The sequence below is a fragment of the Macaca mulatta genome, chromosome 14 (assembly GCF_049350105.2).
Source record: "Macaca mulatta isolate MMU2019108-1 chromosome 14, T2T-MMU8v2.0, whole genome shotgun sequence".
Classification (NCBI taxonomy): Eukaryota; Metazoa; Chordata; class Mammalia; order Primates; family Cercopithecidae; genus Macaca; species Macaca mulatta.
Genome location: NC_133419.1, coordinates 79,251,876 through 79,271,024, shown reverse-complemented (window position 1 = coordinate 79,271,024; position 19,149 = coordinate 79,251,876). Strand labels below are relative to the sequence as shown.

The window sequence follows — 19,149 nt, the reverse complement described above, 5'->3', positions numbered from 1 at the left end:
AAAAAAAGGGAGGAAGGGGGATTTGGTTTGGTTTTCCCTTTGGTTTGTAAGTAGTTGAGAGCTTGGTGACAAGCCTGGATAAGTATTTGGAGAATAATTAGCAGCTCCCCACACCCCACTTCCTCAGAACCTGTTTCTTTTCCTGCATTGTCTGTCATCACAGAATAATTCAACACAAAGTGATGCTCATTAGATGGAACTCTCTAGCCAGCAGCTGAGTTGAGTGTTTTACACTGATTTCTTAAGTAATTTGTCCCAGAGACAGACTTGACATGAAGTTGGCGTTATGATCAGCAGGTCACTGCGTGGGAGCGGCAAAAAGGGTTATTCTGGATCTGGCTCTTACTCTTACTTGACCTCCATCTTGCCCAGAACTGCTTTGCATTTGAAAAGGCTGCCTATTCTTTAAGAGCTATTCAAATACTACCTCCTGGAGGACCAAGCCCTCCTCTTTGGAACTGGTCCACAGGCTCTTTTGCATTCTTGGGTAGTTTAGATCTTTCTGCCCCCTCTGGCTTGTTTTTTACAGACTTGTGTGTAAAGTCTGTCTTTCTTCCAGACCAGTGGTTCTCAAAGTAGTACTCAGCCCAAGGATATCGTCATCACCAGAGACCCTAACCCAGACCTATTAAATTGGAAACTCTGGTGGGTAGGGCCCAGCAATCCATGTTTTAACAGGCTTTCAGGTGATTGACACAGGATAAAGTTTGAAAATCACAGAGCTTATACAGGAGTAAAGTAATATTTCCTGAGTATCTTTTATGTACCAGGTGCATATATATGGTGGTTTTATTTTTCACAACTGTGTAAGGCAAATGGTTTTCTCATTTCACTGATGAGTAAACTGAGACTCGGATACAGTGACTTCTCCAAATCCCACCCTCAGAAGTCACAGAGTTGGAATTCAGACCTAGATTGGTGTGACTCTAAAGGCTAAAGCCTTCCCAGTGCTCCTCAAGAATAAGGACTATGCTTTGGATCCTCCCTTCTGACAGCATTAACACAGGGGAGTCAATAGAGACTTGATCAAATCAATATTTTTGTCCAAGTATGATACAGTTGCAAGTGGCTGGAGCAGCATTTTGATTTTTGAATACTGGTAGGCATGTTTGAAAACCAGTTTCAGTTAACAAAGCCAAAATAGATACCAGTTGGAATGTACTGGCCCTGGCAGCATCTTCTGCAGTAGTCCTGACTCTATAATTGACTAATCTAGAGGCAAAAGGAATGGGATCAGCATGTGATATAGTTTAGATCTGTGTCCCCATCCAAATTTCATATGGAAATGTAATCCCCCGGTGGCTCACGCCTGTAATCCTAACACTTTGGGAGGCCAAGGTGGGTGAATTGCCTGAGCTCAGGAGTTCGAGACCAGCCTGGGCAACACAGTGAAACCCCATCTCTACTAAAAATACAAAAAAATTAGTCAGACTTGGCAGCGTGCGCCCCTAGTCCCAGCTACTTGGGAGGCTGAGACAGGAGAATTGCTTGAACCCAGGAGGTGGAGGTTGCAGTGAGCCGAGATCGTGCCACTGCATTCCAGCCTGGGCAACAGAGCGAGACTCTATCTCAAAAAAAAAAAAAAGAGAGAGAGAAAGAAATATAATCTCCAATGTAGGAGGTGATTAGATCATGGGAGCAGATTTCTGAAAAGGAAGTATGTACTATCCCCCTTGGTACTGTCCTCATGATAGTGAGTTCTCCCAAGATCTGGTCATTTAAAAGCATGTAACGCCTACCTCCCTGCCTCGCTTTTTTGCTCTTGCTCGATGTGATATGCTGTCTCCTACTTCGCCTTCCACCACGCCTCAAAGCTTCCAGTGGTCTCCCAGACGCAGATGCTGGTGTTATGCTTCCTGTACAGCCTGTAGAACCATGAGCCGTTTAAACCTGTTTTCTTATAAATTACCCAGTCTCGGGTATTTCTTTATAGCAACATGAGGACAGACTAATACAGCCTGTTTTTATTTTTTAACCGGATTGGCAGTTGTGGTATGGTAGAAGAATCCCTAAGTTAGGTAGGAGTAGAAATCCAGATTTTAATAGTGGCTCTGTCACTTATTAGCTGCATCAACTTAGGCAAGTATCTGGGCCTTCATGTTCTCATCTACAAAATGGGGGATTACACCTTCCCTTCCTACATACACAGCTATTGTAAGAATGAAATAAAACTGTATGTGGAAATACTTGAAAAACAAAAAGTTCTGCCCTTATCAGCTAGCATCAAAGCCTCCAAGCTACGAGGTAGATCCTGGTGAGGTGCCAAGGTAAATTAGTTTTCTCCGTTGCAAGGGGCAAAACACACTCAGGCAATCTCAAGGAAAAGCTGCTGTGGCAGTGAAGTCGTTTCTAAAAGATTCCTATTGCTGGGGACGAAAATAGGCACCGAGAAGCTTCTAAGAATCCGGGCAGCTCAGGGGCCTTTCATTCATACATTCTCCTCCTCCATGGGCTTCCCTGCTGGTCTTGCTGCAGTGTTCCCGCCTCTTTCCAGGCTTCGGCTCCATTCACAAGCCTTTTCTCCTCACTTAGGACTGCTTCCTCTTCACTTTGGTTCCTCCTTGGCCATAAGGACCTCACCTGCCCGTCTCTTCGTATCACTTCCTTTGGCTCCCGCTCCCTAATGCTAAGTTCCCTGGGTACATTTTAGTTCAAATAGTAGAGAACAAGCTCTTATTGGCCCGGAACCTCTGCCCAGCGGGCTGAGTCACAGAGCGCCGTTCAGCCTGTGCCTGAGCTTGGCTTGGGTCAGGTGTTCATCCGGGTCCAATCAGCTGTGGGCAGTCGGAACGGGGCGGGGCGTTGTCTCTTCCACCTGGGCCGCCGCTGGGCAGCGCCGAGGCTGGGGCATTGCGCTGGAGCAGCTGTGGTTAAGGGTGGAGGGAGGACGAGGCATTTCCTGGGAGCACTTGCCTCTCCTCAGACGGGCCTCGTGCCCTTGAAGAGCGCGGCACTTGGCTGTCTCCCCGGTACTTGGTGTGTGTCTCAGTGGTCTCTCTGGCACCTGCTCGTGGGGCACCGCTGGGAGATGCAGCAGAACCAGAGCCCACAACGGCGCACTGGCAGGCTAATCTCGGGCTGCTTGAGTCTCCTGTCAAGGGATGGATGATAATGCGATACTGTTATCTCAGGAACCGCAGGGAGGATTGAAAAGTTAAGGTAGCCCCTGAAATGAGCAAACATCTCCCCCTCTACCCTCTGCCGGGCCACGAACATGACTTATTTTTCTTAATTTTAACTTCCAGTTTGTATTGGTTGAAGTAATAAAATGTAAATCAGCCCTTAGTTCCTATTTATTGTCTATTGTTTTTCTTTTTTTGAAAAAAAATATTTTAAGTTTCAGGGTACATGTGCAGGATATGCAGGTTTGTTACATAGGTAAACGGGTGCCATAGTGGTTCGCTGCACCTATCAACCTGTCATTTAGATATTAAGCCTCACATGCATTAACTATTTATCCTGATACTCTCCCTCCACCCAACCCCCAACAGGCCCCAGTGTGTGTTGTTCACGTTCCTGTATCCATGTGTTCTCATGGAATATGATGATTCTTTTCTCAGCTTTTTCATCTGTATGTATCATTTTCTAAGCCCTGACAATTCGGGTTAATTCATTAGATCACAGGAGGTTAGACCTGACCAATCACTTAAGCCATCCACTTCACTGGAACACTTCCTGAGCCAGAGTGGATTCTCAGTAAATATATATATATATATATATATATATATATTTTTTTTTTTTTTTTTTTTTTTTTTTTTGAGACGGAGTCTCGCTCTGTCGCCCAGGCTGGAATGCAGTGGCGCAATCTCGGCTCACTGCAAGCTCCGCCTCCCGGGTTCACGCCATTCTCCTGCCTCAGCCTCCCGAGTAGCTGCGACTACAGGCGCCCGCCCCTGCGCCCTGCTAATTTTTTCTATTTTTAGTAGAGACGGGGTTTCACCATGGTCTCGATCTCCTGACCTTGTGATCCGCCCACCTCGGCCTCCCAAAGTGCTGGGATTACAGGCGTGAGCCACCACGCCCGGCCTAAGTAAATATTTACTGAATAAGTTTGATAAATTTTGTAGATGAAAAGAAAGGCCCTGAGGAGGAAGGAATTTGACCATTGTCACTTAACAAGTGGATGGCAGGAGTAGGACTAGAACCCAAGTTTCTTGAGACAGTCCAAGTAAGTTCCTTTACACCATGACTCACAGAGTCCTAAGATTTCAGGCTTGGAAGATGCCATACACTTCATCTTTAATACTCCCTGCAGTATCCCCACTAGTCATTAATTTGCTCTCTCCTTGAATACATCCAGCGACTGAAAATATATTACTTTTTAGATCACCTAGGTCATTCATTTTAGTCATTCAGCTAACAAACATTCATTACCTGCTTCGAGTCAAGGAGGATATTATTTGCCAGAGATCCAGAGATGAGTGACACATTTCCGGCCTTCAAGAAGTTTATAATATTTGGGCAGATACACATAAGCAGAACGTAACCCAACATAGTAAGTATTCAGCTCTGACTCTTAGAAAGTAAGTTCATTCTTCTTTTGAACCAAGTCTATTTCCCAAGGACTATAGTCCTTATTCACTGGACTCAGGTCAACCTATTAGGGCCACAAAACAAAGTCCTTATTTCACCTAATTACCTTTCAGATATTTTTAAACAGATGTCATAACCCCCTTAGTAAGCTAAATTTTCAATTCCTTCAAGAATTCTTTATTTGAAATGTAGTTTCAAGTTCTTTTATCTTTCTGGTTGTTCTTCAATGAACATGTGAGTCATATCTCATCAGTGTCTTAAGTGTGACTCCCAGATGTGAACTGCTGAACTCCAAATATGGTCTGAGAGTACAATGTGACATTGAACTTCCTATCACTGTTTATTCTAGGCATTATAATAAAAAAATAGAGGGAAAGGAAACAGTGTGTTTCTTGGCCAACAATCGCCTCTGGAACCTGATTATTGTGGCACCCCCACTTCTCTGACCTCTTTCCTCTGTTTTCCCCTTGTATTCCTGCTTAGTTTATCAATATAATAAATACTATTGAGTTCTTGGTTTGTGTTTAGCACTCACAAGACTCTTCGGAGAACCAGACATAAAGCCTGTCTTGAAGGAGCTCACAGTCTTATTGGTAAAAGTTGGTTTGTCCCCAAAGAAATAATTAACAAACAACCGAGACTGAATATAATCAAGGAAACAATCTTTCTTCTAGATACTTCCTTAGACCTATTTTTTTTTAATACTTTAAGTTCTAGGGTACATGTACATAATGTGCAGGTTTGTTACCTGTGTATACCTGTGCCATGTTGGTGTGCTGCACCCATCAACTCATCAGCACCCATCAACTCGTCATTTACATCCGGTATAACTCCCAATGCCATCCCTCCCCCCTCCCCCCTCCCCATAATAGGCCCCAGTGTATGATGTTCCCCTTCCCGAGTCCAAGTGATCTCATTGTTCAGTTCCCACCTATGAGTGAGAACATGCGGTGTTTGGTTTTCTGTTCTTGCAATAGTTTGCTGAGAATGATGGTTTCCAGCTGCATCCATGTCCCTACAAAGGACACAAACTCATCCTTTTTTATGGCTGCATAGTATTCCATGGTGTATATGTGCCACATTTTCTTAATCCAGTCTGTCACTGATGGACATTTGGGTTGATTTCAAGTCTTTGCTATTGTGAATAGTGCCACAATAAACATACGTGTGCATGTGTCTTTATAGCAGCATGATTTATAATCCTTTGGGTATATACCCAGTAATGGGATGGCCGGGTCATATGGTATTTCTAGTTCTAGATCCTTGAGGAATCGCCATACTGTTTTCCATAATGGTTGAACTAGTTTACAATCCCACCAACAGTGTAAAAGTGTTCCTATTTCTCCACATCCTCTCCAGCACCTGTTGTTTCCTGACTTTTTAATGATTGCCATTCTAACTGGTGTGAGATGGTATCTCATTGTGGTTTTGATTTGCATTTCTCTGATGGCCAGTGAAGACGAGCATTTTTTCATGTATCTGTTGGCTGTATGCATGTCTTCTTTTGAGAAATGTCTGTTCATATCCCTTGCCCACTTTTTGATGGGGTTGTTTTTTTCTTGTAAATTTGTTTGAGTTCTTTGTAGGTTCTGGATATTAGCCCTTTGTCAGATGAGTAGATTGCAAAAATGTTCTCCCATTCTGTAGGTTGCCTATTCACTCTGATGGTAGTTTCTTTTGCTGTGCAGAAGCTCTTTAGTTTAATTAGATCCCATTTGTCAATTTTGGCTTTTGTTGCCGTTGCTTTTGGTGTTTTAGACATGAAGTCTTTGCCCATGCCTATGTCCTGAATGGTATTACCTAAGTTTTCTTCTAGGGTTTTTATGGTATTAGGTCTAACATTTAAGTCTCTAATCCATCTTGAATTAATTTTCGTATAAGGAGGTTTTAATAGTGTTTGGTAGACTTCTGGATATGACTGAAAACAGATCTTCCAATTCAAATGTCAGCACAGAACTGGCTTCAAGCCCCGTCTGTCAAGGGCTTTGTCAAATTTTTGTCATTGCATTGACCTAGACTGTTACAGACTGAAGGCCTTTGAATTCCATCATCTGCAAAGAAAACTGGAGCACCTATAGGGACCGACACCTCACAGGCCATGGAGCAGCTTTCCAGCACCTGGCACCTGCCCAGTGCCAATCTAGAGTGCACTGGGAGAAAACTTCTTTCAGATGTTGGCATGAGCCTGCCTGTGTTTGCGCTTCTGGGAGACAAGTTTAATTTGCTTTCACAGTGCTTTCCCCCAGGAGAAAATTTACCCAAATGCCCTGCCTTCTTCACATTCAGAAGCATTGCGTGTTTGCTTTCCAGTTTTTACCATGGGGAGTTTCCATGTGTCTTGTGTGTGTATGTGTGTGTGTTCACCCCCCAGAAACCCACATTTCCTTGTTTGGATTCATTAGACCAAGTCAGCGTGTTGTTTTAACTCATAAACGGAAGGCATGTGTGACCCTTCCTTAAAACCAAAATACCAGCTCTGCCAGGTCCTGGCCCAACCTCTTTACATGCATAGCATCACCCTGTTTGGTCTTCAAAATAACTCTCTGAGATGTGTATTACCATTGACCCCATTTCACAGATGAGGAAACTAATGTATAGAGATGGCTTGTCCAAAGGCATCTAGCTGGAAAGGGTTCCAGAGCTCATACTTTGGTCCAGGCCAAATGCTGCAAACTTTGGCTGCATATAGGACAGGTTCACCTACCAGATTTTCCCCTATCAGCTGTGTGACCTTGAGAAGGTGACTTCATCTCCCATTCTCTATCTGAGACTGTAAAATGATGACATAAGCACCTAGGTCTCATAATTCTTATAAAGATTAAGTTAGAATATATGATATGCTTTTCAAAGTTCCATTTGAGGGAATGAGAGGATCTCTCTTGGACTCTTCCTTCAACCTTGAGTTGTTGTGGAATTAAATCCCAGCTATGCTATCTAGTTTGTTTCCATTTCTTCATTTTGGTTGCTAATAATAAATCCAATCTTTCTATTTCAGGAACAAAGGGAATGTAATAGGTGTAACCTAAAGTATAAATGTCTCCAGGGAAGCCAGGAGGAGTCAGAAGGTAGATCTCTGGCAGTGGGTAAACCTTGGTACTTCAACCAGGTGTTCCCAAAGAGTTCCTGACAACCACTTTTACGATTTAAGGAGACAACAAAAACAGAAGGAGATATTAGTAGTAAATACAGGTTTCTATCAGCCTGGACATATCACAAGGGAACAAAACATACAGGAGCTTCTGGGAGGGAGGGAAAAGTGTGGGGTGAGCAGAAAGGAGAGAATGAGAATGTCGAGTGGGCCTTGACCTCGTTCACAAAGCTGGTTCCTTCTGTCTTTGATGCTGGAGTCCAGCATCTAGCTTGCATGTCCACAGAGGTTTGCCTACTCAGAGCAAGGCAAGAGGCAGGTATGCCCATGCTGTGGTGAGCTGACAGAGGAGAAAAGCTGCCTTTCCTTTTCTGGTGTTACTGCCCCTGTGAGACAGTTAAGGAGGCAATCGGGCTGTCCAGGTAGTTCTCCTAACAGGATTTTCTTCTGTGGTGTCTCCTTGTTTCCTACGAAATGAGGCCTCAGGATTTTAGAAAGGAAAACCAGAAGGATGCAAATGAGGGCAGACTTTCCTCGACATCAACCCTGGACTCAGGAGAACTTAGTTATCAGCTGTGATCATCTTTCACCTTGACATAGCAGCGCTAATGACTTGTTTCTGAAAACAAATCAGGAATAGTGAATAGTCAAAACAGGCACCGCAGTGGGTTCCCTGAGGCCTCTGTGGGTTCCTGACTCCCATGTCTCCACTGGGAAGCAGCACTGTTGTCTTTTCTTCCTTCTTCAGTTGCCCCTTTGTATTTCAAGCAATATCTTGTTCAACATCCAAAGAACACTCCCACTCACAACACATGTCCAGAGAATGAGCTAAGGAAACACTTAAACTCTGCATTCCAATACAGATGAAAGGAAAAACAAGTTGCTGAAAATCAAATTTTTTACCAGGGCCCACTGCTGTGATAGAAAAACAAGCTGGGGGAAAGGCCCCTGTTTTCCAACATGCCATATACCCAATTATGAAAATCAGTTATTCATAGGCTGCTGAATTTTTAATTTGGATCCAAGAAGATCTAAAGGCACACCTTCTGCTAAATGAAGGCAGCTGCACTGTGAACATGAGCAAAGCAGGAGAGACTGTGGGAGAAGAAACTCAACAAACACTGATTGGGAACATCCACAGTACTTACGCGTTAAAGTTCACACTTTTCCCAAGCCAAAGAATGTAACTTCTGCCCTAGATTGTAGCACAGACATACCTGGTCAGTGGAGACTCATTATTTGTGGGATCCTAACTGAACCTCAAGTTGTTGAAATCTCTCCAAGTGGAAGATAAATATATACATAAACATTTTATCAAAAGAAAACATTATATATCTCCTTTCCATTTCCTTGTTGCTATCTTAAAATTATTTCATGTCTCCTAAAACTTCTGCCTTCTCACACCAGTAGCCTGGGGCAAGTTTTGTAGCAAACAGGCTTCTATGCTGTCAGGTTTAGCAACCAACACTACACTCAGTCACAGAAAATATGCTTTCTTCCCTTTCTCACTATGAAGGCTTTTTAGCAGATGATAAACAGGATGTATCTCACAGACTCGGGAAATCAGAATCTAACAAAGTATGTAACACTTATCTGTAGTTGATCCTGTTAAAAATGCAGCTTATATTTATAGTAATTTTATTAGGAGATATACTTTATACCATTGGGTCTGAGAAGGATTGAACCATAGAAATTTAGATCTGGGAGGGATTTCTGAGCTCATCTAGTGGAATTCTTTCAGGAGTAGAAACAAATATTTATTGAGACCCTCCTCTGGATTGAATACCAGGGAAAATACATAAATGAATAAACTCAATTTCTATCCTCAAGGAGTTCACAGTCAACAATGAAGCCTATATGGTATTTTAATAAGGGTGAGGGGAAAAGAGTTCTGGAAGTAACTTAGCCTGTTTAAGATGTCCAGGCCTTTCCAAGGAGGTGGCATTTGAACTAGATTTGAAAGAAGGAGTAGAAGTTGCCAGGCAGGAACATATGGGAGGAGCAAGTGCAATAATGAGAAAACAGGTACAGAAAGGTCATGTGGCATGGCCAAGAGTTCACAACCACTCAGTAGCAGGACAAGACCTGGAAACCAGGCCGTCTGCCTTTCTGTTCTGTACTCCTTCTGCAGCCCTGCAGGCAGGACTGTCTCTCCGATTGTACAGTTAGCCCAGTAGCTTAAAGTGGAAATTATCTTGCCTTAGACTACTCAAAATTTTCATTTTTTAAAAGAATATTCAGAATGAAACTTCCTAAATGGTCCTTTCTAAAAACAGTGTTTAGGAATCCACTACTGACTTGAAGGTCTTGGGAACATGGATTCTTCCAAGTAAAGCCAATGGAGAATAGAGATCTCAGGTCCCCAGCCTAAGCCTTGCTCTACCGGGACCCAGACCATTTTGCCCTGAAATGAGGTCACATGTTGGATTAGACCTTCTTATTCTTAACTCTGTGTTAATATAAAACACTGCTTGTGTTAGCAGAGACAACACTGAGTGAGTGGAATTGCCCACTCACAAAAGGAGCCACACATTTGGACCATTTTTCCAAACTTTAAAAATAGTGGAAGACCTTGAAGAAGGACATTTCTTGAAAATGCACCATACTATAAATGCTGCCGCCTCCACCTATATATCACCAAGCCATTTTTCAAGCCCACGCTCTCTGAGAAGCCTTCCCTCTGCTAATTTTGCCCCATTCCAGCTGCCACTGTACTACCCTTAAGTGCTATGCTGCATTTAAGTTTTGATGCCCTTGTCTAGATGCCTTTTCTCCACACTTGATCTCTTAATTAATTATAGACTCAGAATTTTAGAACAGGAAGCAGTTGCAGGGAATCATCTCCACCATTGCCTTCATTTCACGTATCAGGAAGGTGAGGCCCAGAGAGGGGAAGGAAGTTGCTTTAGGTCACAGATCATGGTACTAAAAGAGTAGACCCCAAAACGAGGTTTTCTTACCTCCAAGCAGAACTTTTTCTATGCCTCATTCAACAGTTGACTTATTATTTTGTTCTCCCAATTAAGCTGCAAATTTCCTATAGGCAAGCCTTGTATCTAATGTAGTAACATTTCATTTAACAGAGGCCTAGATCTTGGCTTCATGACTTATAGTTGTGAGCTAAGACAACAGACTGAATCCTTAACTCTGCCTGCCTAACTGACCTTTTCCTTTACTTTCAAATCTGACTCTACTGGTTCCCTCTGAGACCTCGGGCAAGTCACTGCCCTTCCTCTGGGTCTCAGTTTCCTTCTCTACCGAATGAGATCATTGGGCTGGATGTCTCTAGGATCCCTCCAAACTCTGAAAGTCATAGAATTCTCTATCCTACAAATAGATCCTTTGCTGCCTTCAGGATGGGCTTCACTGTCCCACTGTTTCATCCAGTGAACCCATAGCTAGAGTCACCTCAAAAGTAGAGGCAGGGAAGTTCCCATGAGGGGGTACCCCAAACTATCCCAAGATAGGACTGGTTGGGATTGCAAAGAAAGAAGCACTAAAAGCCAGGTTGATCAGTCCAAAGTGTTTATTAGGGGAACTTACAGAGTGCCATAGCAATTCTCGTGCAGACAGCAAGAGAAAGGGATGTTCTACCTAGGTATCTCCACAGCAAGGTGCCCAGGGTATGGAGTTTGTATGGGGATTTAAGGAGTTTGGCTCAAGGCCAGGGCTAGTTTCTTTACTGTTTTGGGAAACAACCTAAACACCTTTTTCAGTACCTGAGAATGTTCAAGGCTTCAGCATGGACTCCAGCCTGCAGAAGAGTTGCAAATGGCTGTGTCGGTCACAGAGCGGTCAAGGCCTGCGTTTCTCGATCAGGACACAAAAATTAGGGGATCCCATACCATAGATATGCCTTGTTCATTTCCCTGGATTCTGCTGTGGAATAAGTTCCTTCAAGACCCAGATAGCATAGTGTCCTGCAGCAAGGCCAGGCGTGGAGCCCGAAGGCTCGGGTTCTAGTCTTTCCAGTGTTACCTTTTTGATAAAGTATCTGTGGCCTTTCACAGGTCACTTCATTTCTCTCAGCCACCTGTTTTTTTGTTGTTGTGGGTTTTTTTTTGTTTTTTTTTTTAAGTAAAATAGGAATAACAATATGTGCTTGTCAGATTTGGTGACAGTGAAATAAGATAAATTTTGTGGAAATACATGGCACGAAGAAGGCATTCAGCACATAGTTGCTTCTGTGCTTCATTTCACATCCAACATTATTGAGAAATGAGCTGTTCCAAATAAACATGCATTCCAGATAATAGGTTTACCAACAGGAGCTACAAAACAGTGCCTGACTTTTGATTAAAATCTTTCTGAAATTGATTCCATATTTTCTTGACCTGTCACACAGAGCATGTACCAAATGTATTAGGAGGAGTTAGAGAAAGGAACATCTCTGCAAAAGGGGGGCATGACAGACAGTGTGTCTGGGGCTGTAAGTAATGCAGAGGGAGTAGGAAAGAAACCTTTTTTTTTTTTTTTTTTTTTTGAGACATAGTCTCACTATGTTGCCCAGTCTGGGGTGTAATAGCACAATCTCGGCTCACTGCAACCTCCGCCTCCCAGGTTCAAGTGATTCTGCCACCTCATCCTCCTGAGTAGCTGGGATTACAGATATATGCCACCATGCCAGGCTAATTTTTGTATTTTTAGTAGAGATGGGGATTCACCATGTTGGCCAGGCTAGTCTCGAATTCCTGACCTCAAGTAATCCACCTGCCTCAGCCTCCCAAAGTGCTAGGATTACAGGCATGAGCCACTATACCCAGCCAAAGAAGAAAATTTCTTTGCCTCTGGAAAGAGCTTGGATTTTTTTCATCTCAGCAAATGGGGAGCCCTTGAAGTGTTTTAAGAAGGAGAGTGATAGAATAAGATTTGTTTCAAAGAAATCACTTAGGCTGCTGGGTGGTGAACACATCAGGGTGAGCAGCAAGGGGAAGGCTGAAAGGCCTGCCTCAGGCTGGTGTAGTGGCTGCAGTGAGAGACAGTGGGGGACCTACATGGATATATGAAAAGTCAGAGGTGGGAAAGGACAGATTTGTAAATGCTCAGTAGCTTTATGTAAAAACAAAGTAATGGAATATCAGTCCATTCTGAGAAAAGCATAAAATACAAAAAGTATAAAGAAGACTATAAGAATCACCCAATAACACACCATCCAGACAAAACCACTGTTCACAGGTTAAACTGTTTTCTCTCAGTGTTTTTAGCTGAAGAATCTCTAATGTGTTTGGAGATACAAATTTGATTTATAAAAATTTGGTTCAGGCAGAGATTTTCCAGAACTTCTGATAACGTCAATTGAGCTGTGCTTCCATAAGAGTAAAAGTAACAGAATTTTAACTCCATTCATTCCTTTCAGTGACGGGGCCACAATAGCTCAAATATGTGGGACTTGGTTAACCTAAGGCTTGATTCCTGGGCTCTGTATTTGGGTAAGGAAATTTGTTTTCAACTCTTCTTCTCTTTTCTCCCCCCAGAGTCGGTGGATAACTGCCCCAGCAACTGCTATGGCAATGGTGACTGTATCTCTGGGACCTGCCACTGCTTCCTGGGTTTCCTGGGCCCCGACTGTGGCAGAGGTGAGAACTCTGCATTGGAGCTCTGGATTTCTGCTTCCCAGACCCCTCAGGCAGCTCACTTCCACTTCTCAGAGCAAGTGTAGAATCCAGCCCACCTTCTGATGCCCACGAGAAGGGTTTCCAAGGGCCATTCTCCAGAAGCCCTTGGAGGGAGGTGTGCAGGCAGAGCCATAACCTTGTCAGCCACTGTTATCCATATGTGGATGATTGGGGAGGTCAGGAAAGGAGGGCGAATTCACTGTGGGGTGGTCACAGTGAAGTTGGTGTCTGTTGCTGGGGCAGGTGCAGTGGCAGTGGGGGTTCTTTTAAAAGTTGATTTCCTCTTATAGGAATGATCATCCCTGGCCATGCATCTTTGAAGTTTATCTTCATGCTAGTGTGATGTCTCTCTGGCCTATAAATGAGGAGTCTGAGGACTGCTCCGTTGCTACCTTCTAACAGCACAGGCAGAATCGGCCAAGACCCCAAGGGGAGGGACTGAGAAGGCCAGGCCACTTTTTTCTACACAGGACCCTAATGGTGCCTGATATTTAGACACAGTCAGTGCCCATGATAAACATTGTGGAGATAATCTAAAAGGCTGCCCACGATCTATCCCGTACCTATGGCCATCATTTCTGTCCTGGAATAATTAACAAGGAAAATGTCAAGGAGATTTGCAATCCTGAGAATTTGGCACTCTCCTGGGAAACTAACATGGCCCCTTCTTTTGTTTTTTACCTTTTCCCTTATTCAGTAGCCATTTGCTTCGTGTCTTTTTAGGGATTGGTGCTGTGCTAGGCAAGACCCAATCCTGGGAGCTCTGAGTCTGGTCTCAGAGACAGACAAGTAAATAGACAACTGCAAAGCAGTACAATAATAAGAGAAATATACTATAACACAGTTAAATGCAGGGAGCTTCTATCGGAGTAGAAGGGAGGAGCAGTCTGAGAGTAGAAGGGATGATTTCAGGGAATTCTTCCCAAATGAGGGTGACACTACACCCGAGCCCTGAGGCTTGAGAAATTGTTTGTAAGTAGAAGGCAGAGATGGTTTTCCAGGCTGCGTGAACTACACCCTGCAAGTACTATGCCATGAGAGTCTGTTTATTCTTCCTAATGTGAGATAGACTCAGTTTGAGGCAGCAAAGCTAGCAGCCCCAAGGAAACACAGTGATTACCTGCTGAGTGGTTTAAAAAGGAAAGAAGCCAGGTGGGGGCCAGGGAAACGTGGTACAGAGAGAGATGAGTCATTCCTTCTAACGAGAATTACCGTCTCGTCCCGTATGCACTTAAAGTTAAGAGTCATGTGTAAAAAAGCCTTATTGGATCTTGATAAGACTGGTAAGTACTTATACCACAATGCAGTATAATTTATTTTTATATAGTATCCTTCGTAGAGAAGATCACAAAACCCTTTACGCTAAGAGGCAGAATGAAAAGATAATACTTTAAAGAGCCAAGTTGGGCTCTGCTCTCCTCTTAAGGGGACAGTGGTGTATGGGGCTGGAGTGGAGGCCTGAAAGGCAAGGGAAGCTGAGATTTGCTGGGTTAAAGAGGACAGTAAGTGGCGCTGCAGATGAGGTGTGGGGAAGTGCAAATGGAGTGTTATTAGAGGAGAGCGCTGGAGGAGGGATTCAGGGCAGGCAGGAGGCCCAGCCACTGGTTTTTCCAGTAAGATGGAGGAACAGACTGAAGCTTCCTGTCTGAGGTTCCCGGCAGCCACTGTACCCCATCAGCAATATGAAGGGGATGGGGTTAAGTGGATACCTACCCTGCCAGGTCCTGCACTGTGCACCATCACCTACAAATCTAGATGTGTTTAAAATGGAAAGAAATAAAGCAAGAGAAGAAGACAGATGGGCACACATGGGTGTTTGTGGCAACATAATTGAGGCTACTGGTCAAGCCAGGCAGGACAAGAGGAGGAAGGGACAAAGGCAGTTGGGGTGTGCTGGACATTGATTCATGCCAGACTTCTGGTGCTGTCTCCCCAGCTTCCTGCCCCGTGCTCTGTAGCGGAAATGGCCAGTACATGAAGGGCAGATGCCTGTGCCACAGTGGCTGGAAAGGCGCCGAGTGTGATGTGCCCACCAACCAGTGTATTGATGTGGCCTGCAGCAACCATGGCACCTGCATCATGGGCACCTGCATCTGCAATCCTGGCTACAAGGGCGAGAGCTGTGAGGAAGGTAAGACTTGCAGTTGGCAGCTCCGGCCAACTGAAATACAGGCTGGCACATAGTGCCAAGAGGGTGACCAGGGAGCAAGGGAAGCCTCCTGAGCCATTCTGTGACCCCATCTCCCCAAGCCAGGAGCCCACCCACCAGCGACAATAACTAATCTAAAGGAAGAAGTCAAACACATCAGAGTCCTGGTCAGTGAAGGAGAGAAATGTCATGTATCGAGCACTTGCCATATACAAGGCTGTGCTAGAAGCCTCGTATCATGTAATTCGAACCTTAATTAGGGAGGAGTAGTCATCTCTACTTTATAGTTGGAGATTCTGAGACTCAGAGGGTTGAATAACTTGCCCAAGGACACATGGCTAGTAGATGGCAGAGCTGGGTTTGAGCCCAGTCGTTCTGGCTCCATAGTCCAAGTTCTTTTCACTCCCCTCTAGGCTCATCTGCTCATTTTTAATCTCCATTTCTGAAGTGTGATTCTATTATAGGCCTCCAGACTCTGCCCTCTTTCACCACACTCGTGTATGTGTGTTCATGTGTATGGCTCTTCAGTGCCCATGAGCATGCCTCTCTCCTTTATAAAATAAATATATGGTTGTGTAGATTGAAGCTAGAAAAGTGAACTGTTGATTTAACATTAACATCTGTTCTTTACTAGAAAATCCAACCAGGTGAAATAAATGAAAATTTCTATTTCACAAATGAAGAAACTGAGGCCCAGGGAAGGGCAGTGACTTGCCCAGGGTCATAGAACTGACTAATGGCAGAATTGGGATTCAGCCCAGGTCTCACTTCAAATCCAGGACTCTTCCTTCTTGACTGCATGATGTTTCCAGCTGAGAGGAAGAGCCTTATTCGCAAGCAATGTAAAGTAGCTGTTAAAAGTGCACACTCTGGAATCAGATATAGGTTTGCATCCTGGCCCTGCCACTAACTAGCCTCAGTTCCCTTGTCTATAAAATGGGAATGCCTTCCTCTGAGGGCCATTGTGAGGATTGAATTAAATGACCCATGTAAAGCACTTAGCTCAGTGTCTGACACATAGTAAACGCTCCATAAATGTGAGCTCTTATGTTATTAGTATTATTCTGGGGACAATTGAAGCACATTTCCTGTTTCGCCCCAGTCACTTCATCCAAGGTCTTTTGAAATGGTTGGAATTTCCCGTTTGAAACGGATGGATGACGCTGTGCGCCTGTCATTACCTCCCATTCTCTGCCATCTAGCACCCTGGCACCTTCCCCAGTGGGTGGAAGAGGCTCCAAGGAGAGCCGATCTTCTAAACCATTTACTGCTTAACAGAGAGCCCCTCCCAGGCATCATTTGCTCTAAAAATAAAACAGAATGTTAACAGGCCCATTTTCAAAGAGTGGGGAACAAGAAGAGATTAGTGTCTGAAAAGCATTGCCTCTCTGAGACAAGCTGTATATAAACCTCAAGCGTGGCTGGAAGTCCTGATTCAGACCTGTTAACTTTGATGGGGATTACTTTGGGCTGTCTGACAGAGAAGGAACGCCAACCCCTGGAACAAAGGAACTGGGCCTTCTTAGCCAGAGAATGGTGACCTTCATCTGCTGTCCCTTTTTATTTGAGTCACTTGAGGTGAAGACCCTGAGAAGGAAAGAGAAATAAAGAGGAGATTCCTCTTGAAACTGTGAGCTGCCTCCAATCCCACCCATGTTGTGTGGGCCAGGAGAAGGCAGTTGTCCTTTCCCAGATGATCTGGCGTCGCGCAGCGCCCCAGAGCTGCAGCGTTATTTATAAGAGAGAAAAAAATGTTTGGGAACTTTGATTTACATTATCTGTTTGAAAAGAAATGTTCTCACTCCTGCTTTCTTTTCTGAGGAGGGCCATCTGGTACTGATTCCCATTATTATTTCTATTTCTCTGGTGAAGCTTCACTGCGTTGTCCTTGTGTTTATAACGGGGTTTTCTTGGGGCCTTTGTCCTCGACCATTCTCTTCCCCTCCTCCGTCTGCTCTGTGCTACGGGTTTCACTGTGTTTATAAAACATCAGCTAACAAGCTCACTTTTTTTCTCCCCATTCCTTCTTCTGAAGTTTATTGCCCCATACTTTTTAAAGCTTGAACGGAGCCAGTAGGACACTGGGAAGGAGTTGGGGGAGGAGCAGAAAAGAAAAAACCTAGACCTTTCACAATGAAAAGTGAGACCCTGTGTTTTTGGTCCTGCAGAGCGTCCAATAGCTTGTGTGGTCACTGAAGCGTGGCATGTTTTGGGGAAAGACCTGTGTCTGCAGCCTGGTCATGCAGGCCTCATCATTTGTTAATGGGCTATGCTTCTGCCAGAAATTTTGTCTGTAATGGCAAGCTCTGCAAGGGGAAAAAACAACTGTTTGGCCCATCTCTAAGAGGAAACTAAGTTAGGCTGTCTTCCAGACAAAGGCCAGTCCACCTCCCTAACCATTGCTCGTACTCCTTCATCACAGCTCCCTTCCACCCCAAGCTGGCCGCTTCTCCCCACTTTGCACACAGCTCCTTGGGAAATCACTGTTGTTCCTGAAGCTGTCCCAGTGTGATGGGAAGAAGTCAACTTTAATCACCACCCCAGAGGCTCCAGAATGCAAAGGCAGAGGCAGAGGCAGAGTCTACCTACCACCTCTTTGGCAGAGCATGATTGTGGCATAGATACTGGCCCTGTAGGATCAGTAGAGCACAGGGACGATGTCTACCCAGCCCCAGCAGGAACCTCCACTGATTCAGCCTGATTTCCGGGAGCTGCCGTCCCTCCTGAGATGCAGTCTTCCTTAAAACTTCCCTCCCGCTCCACAATCACTTGGCCCAGTTGACCTTCAGAAGCACAGATTAATTGTCTGGAGGTAGCCTCTCATCAGTTCCTTCTGATCTTTGTTCTCTGCCTGGACCATCTGCTGGGAGTGTAGGATTCACTTTGCTGATTCCTGGGTCTTTCCTGAGACTCATTACATCTAAGGAAGCACAGGCCTGTGCCACCCAGAGCCTCTTGCTGAACTTGGCACCCTCCCAGCCTGCTTGCTAATGATGGAGATTTATAGGTTCGACCTCAAACGTGCCCTGGGATTCTCAGAGACAGTTTCAACCCAAAGTTGAGGTTCAGGCACTTACAGAAAAGGAAATACCTTTATTGGCCTCAGGATAGGAATTGCTGAGTTGTTTCCTGTCAAATTGGAAAGCTCTCTGGGTCTAGGGGATTGTCATAGAAGCCTAATGGGCCAGAATAATCCTTCTGAGGTTCCAAGATCTGAGGCAGGTCATGAGAATTTATTGCTATTATTACATTTATTATTTTTAATTATCAGGAATTCCAACAGGTCATGCTCTAACCATTTTTGAATGGAGTCCAGAGACTGCAGGAGAAGAGATTCTTTGCCTTCATTTGACTTCATTAATCCTCCACATTGCTCTATTTCTTTTCTTGTTTTGATTTCTATTTTTAAGACATTTTTTGTGTTTATATAAGTATATATGCATGCATGTATTTCTGAACCAGTAAGATTGTAAGGGGAAATGGCAAGAGGCCTAACCAGGAAAGGGTGATTCAAATTTAAATTCTTCCATTTGCCATACTACTGTGTGATCTTGGGCAAGTTATTTAACCTCTCTGTGCTTTCTGTTTCCTCATCTATCAAATGAACATAATAAAAGTAGCTACCTCATACTTACATTGTTAGGATTAAATGAGATAATGTCTATAAAATGCTTAATAGCAAAATATGGCACAGAAGAGGGAATAAATTAATGCTAATTGTTATTGTGATCATTACTGTGTTATTACCAAATAATTACTCCTGA

General features: G+C 44.1%; 1 protein-coding gene across 2 annotated transcripts in view; it reads left to right on the top strand.

Annotated features, from left to right (window-relative positions):
* The window catches only part of TENM4 (teneurin transmembrane protein 4), a 792,376-nt gene that overhangs the window by 622,180 nt on the left and 151,047 nt on the right, over positions 1-19,149 (top strand). For both annotated transcript variants that reach the window (XM_015115340.3, XM_077964103.1), the window contains exons 13-14: positions 13,096-13,197; positions 15,173-15,367. In XM_015115340.3, the coding sequence (XP_014970826.2) occupies positions 13,096-13,197; positions 15,173-15,367 (297 nt within the window). The remainder of the gene's footprint in view (positions 1-13,095; positions 13,198-15,172; positions 15,368-19,149) is intronic.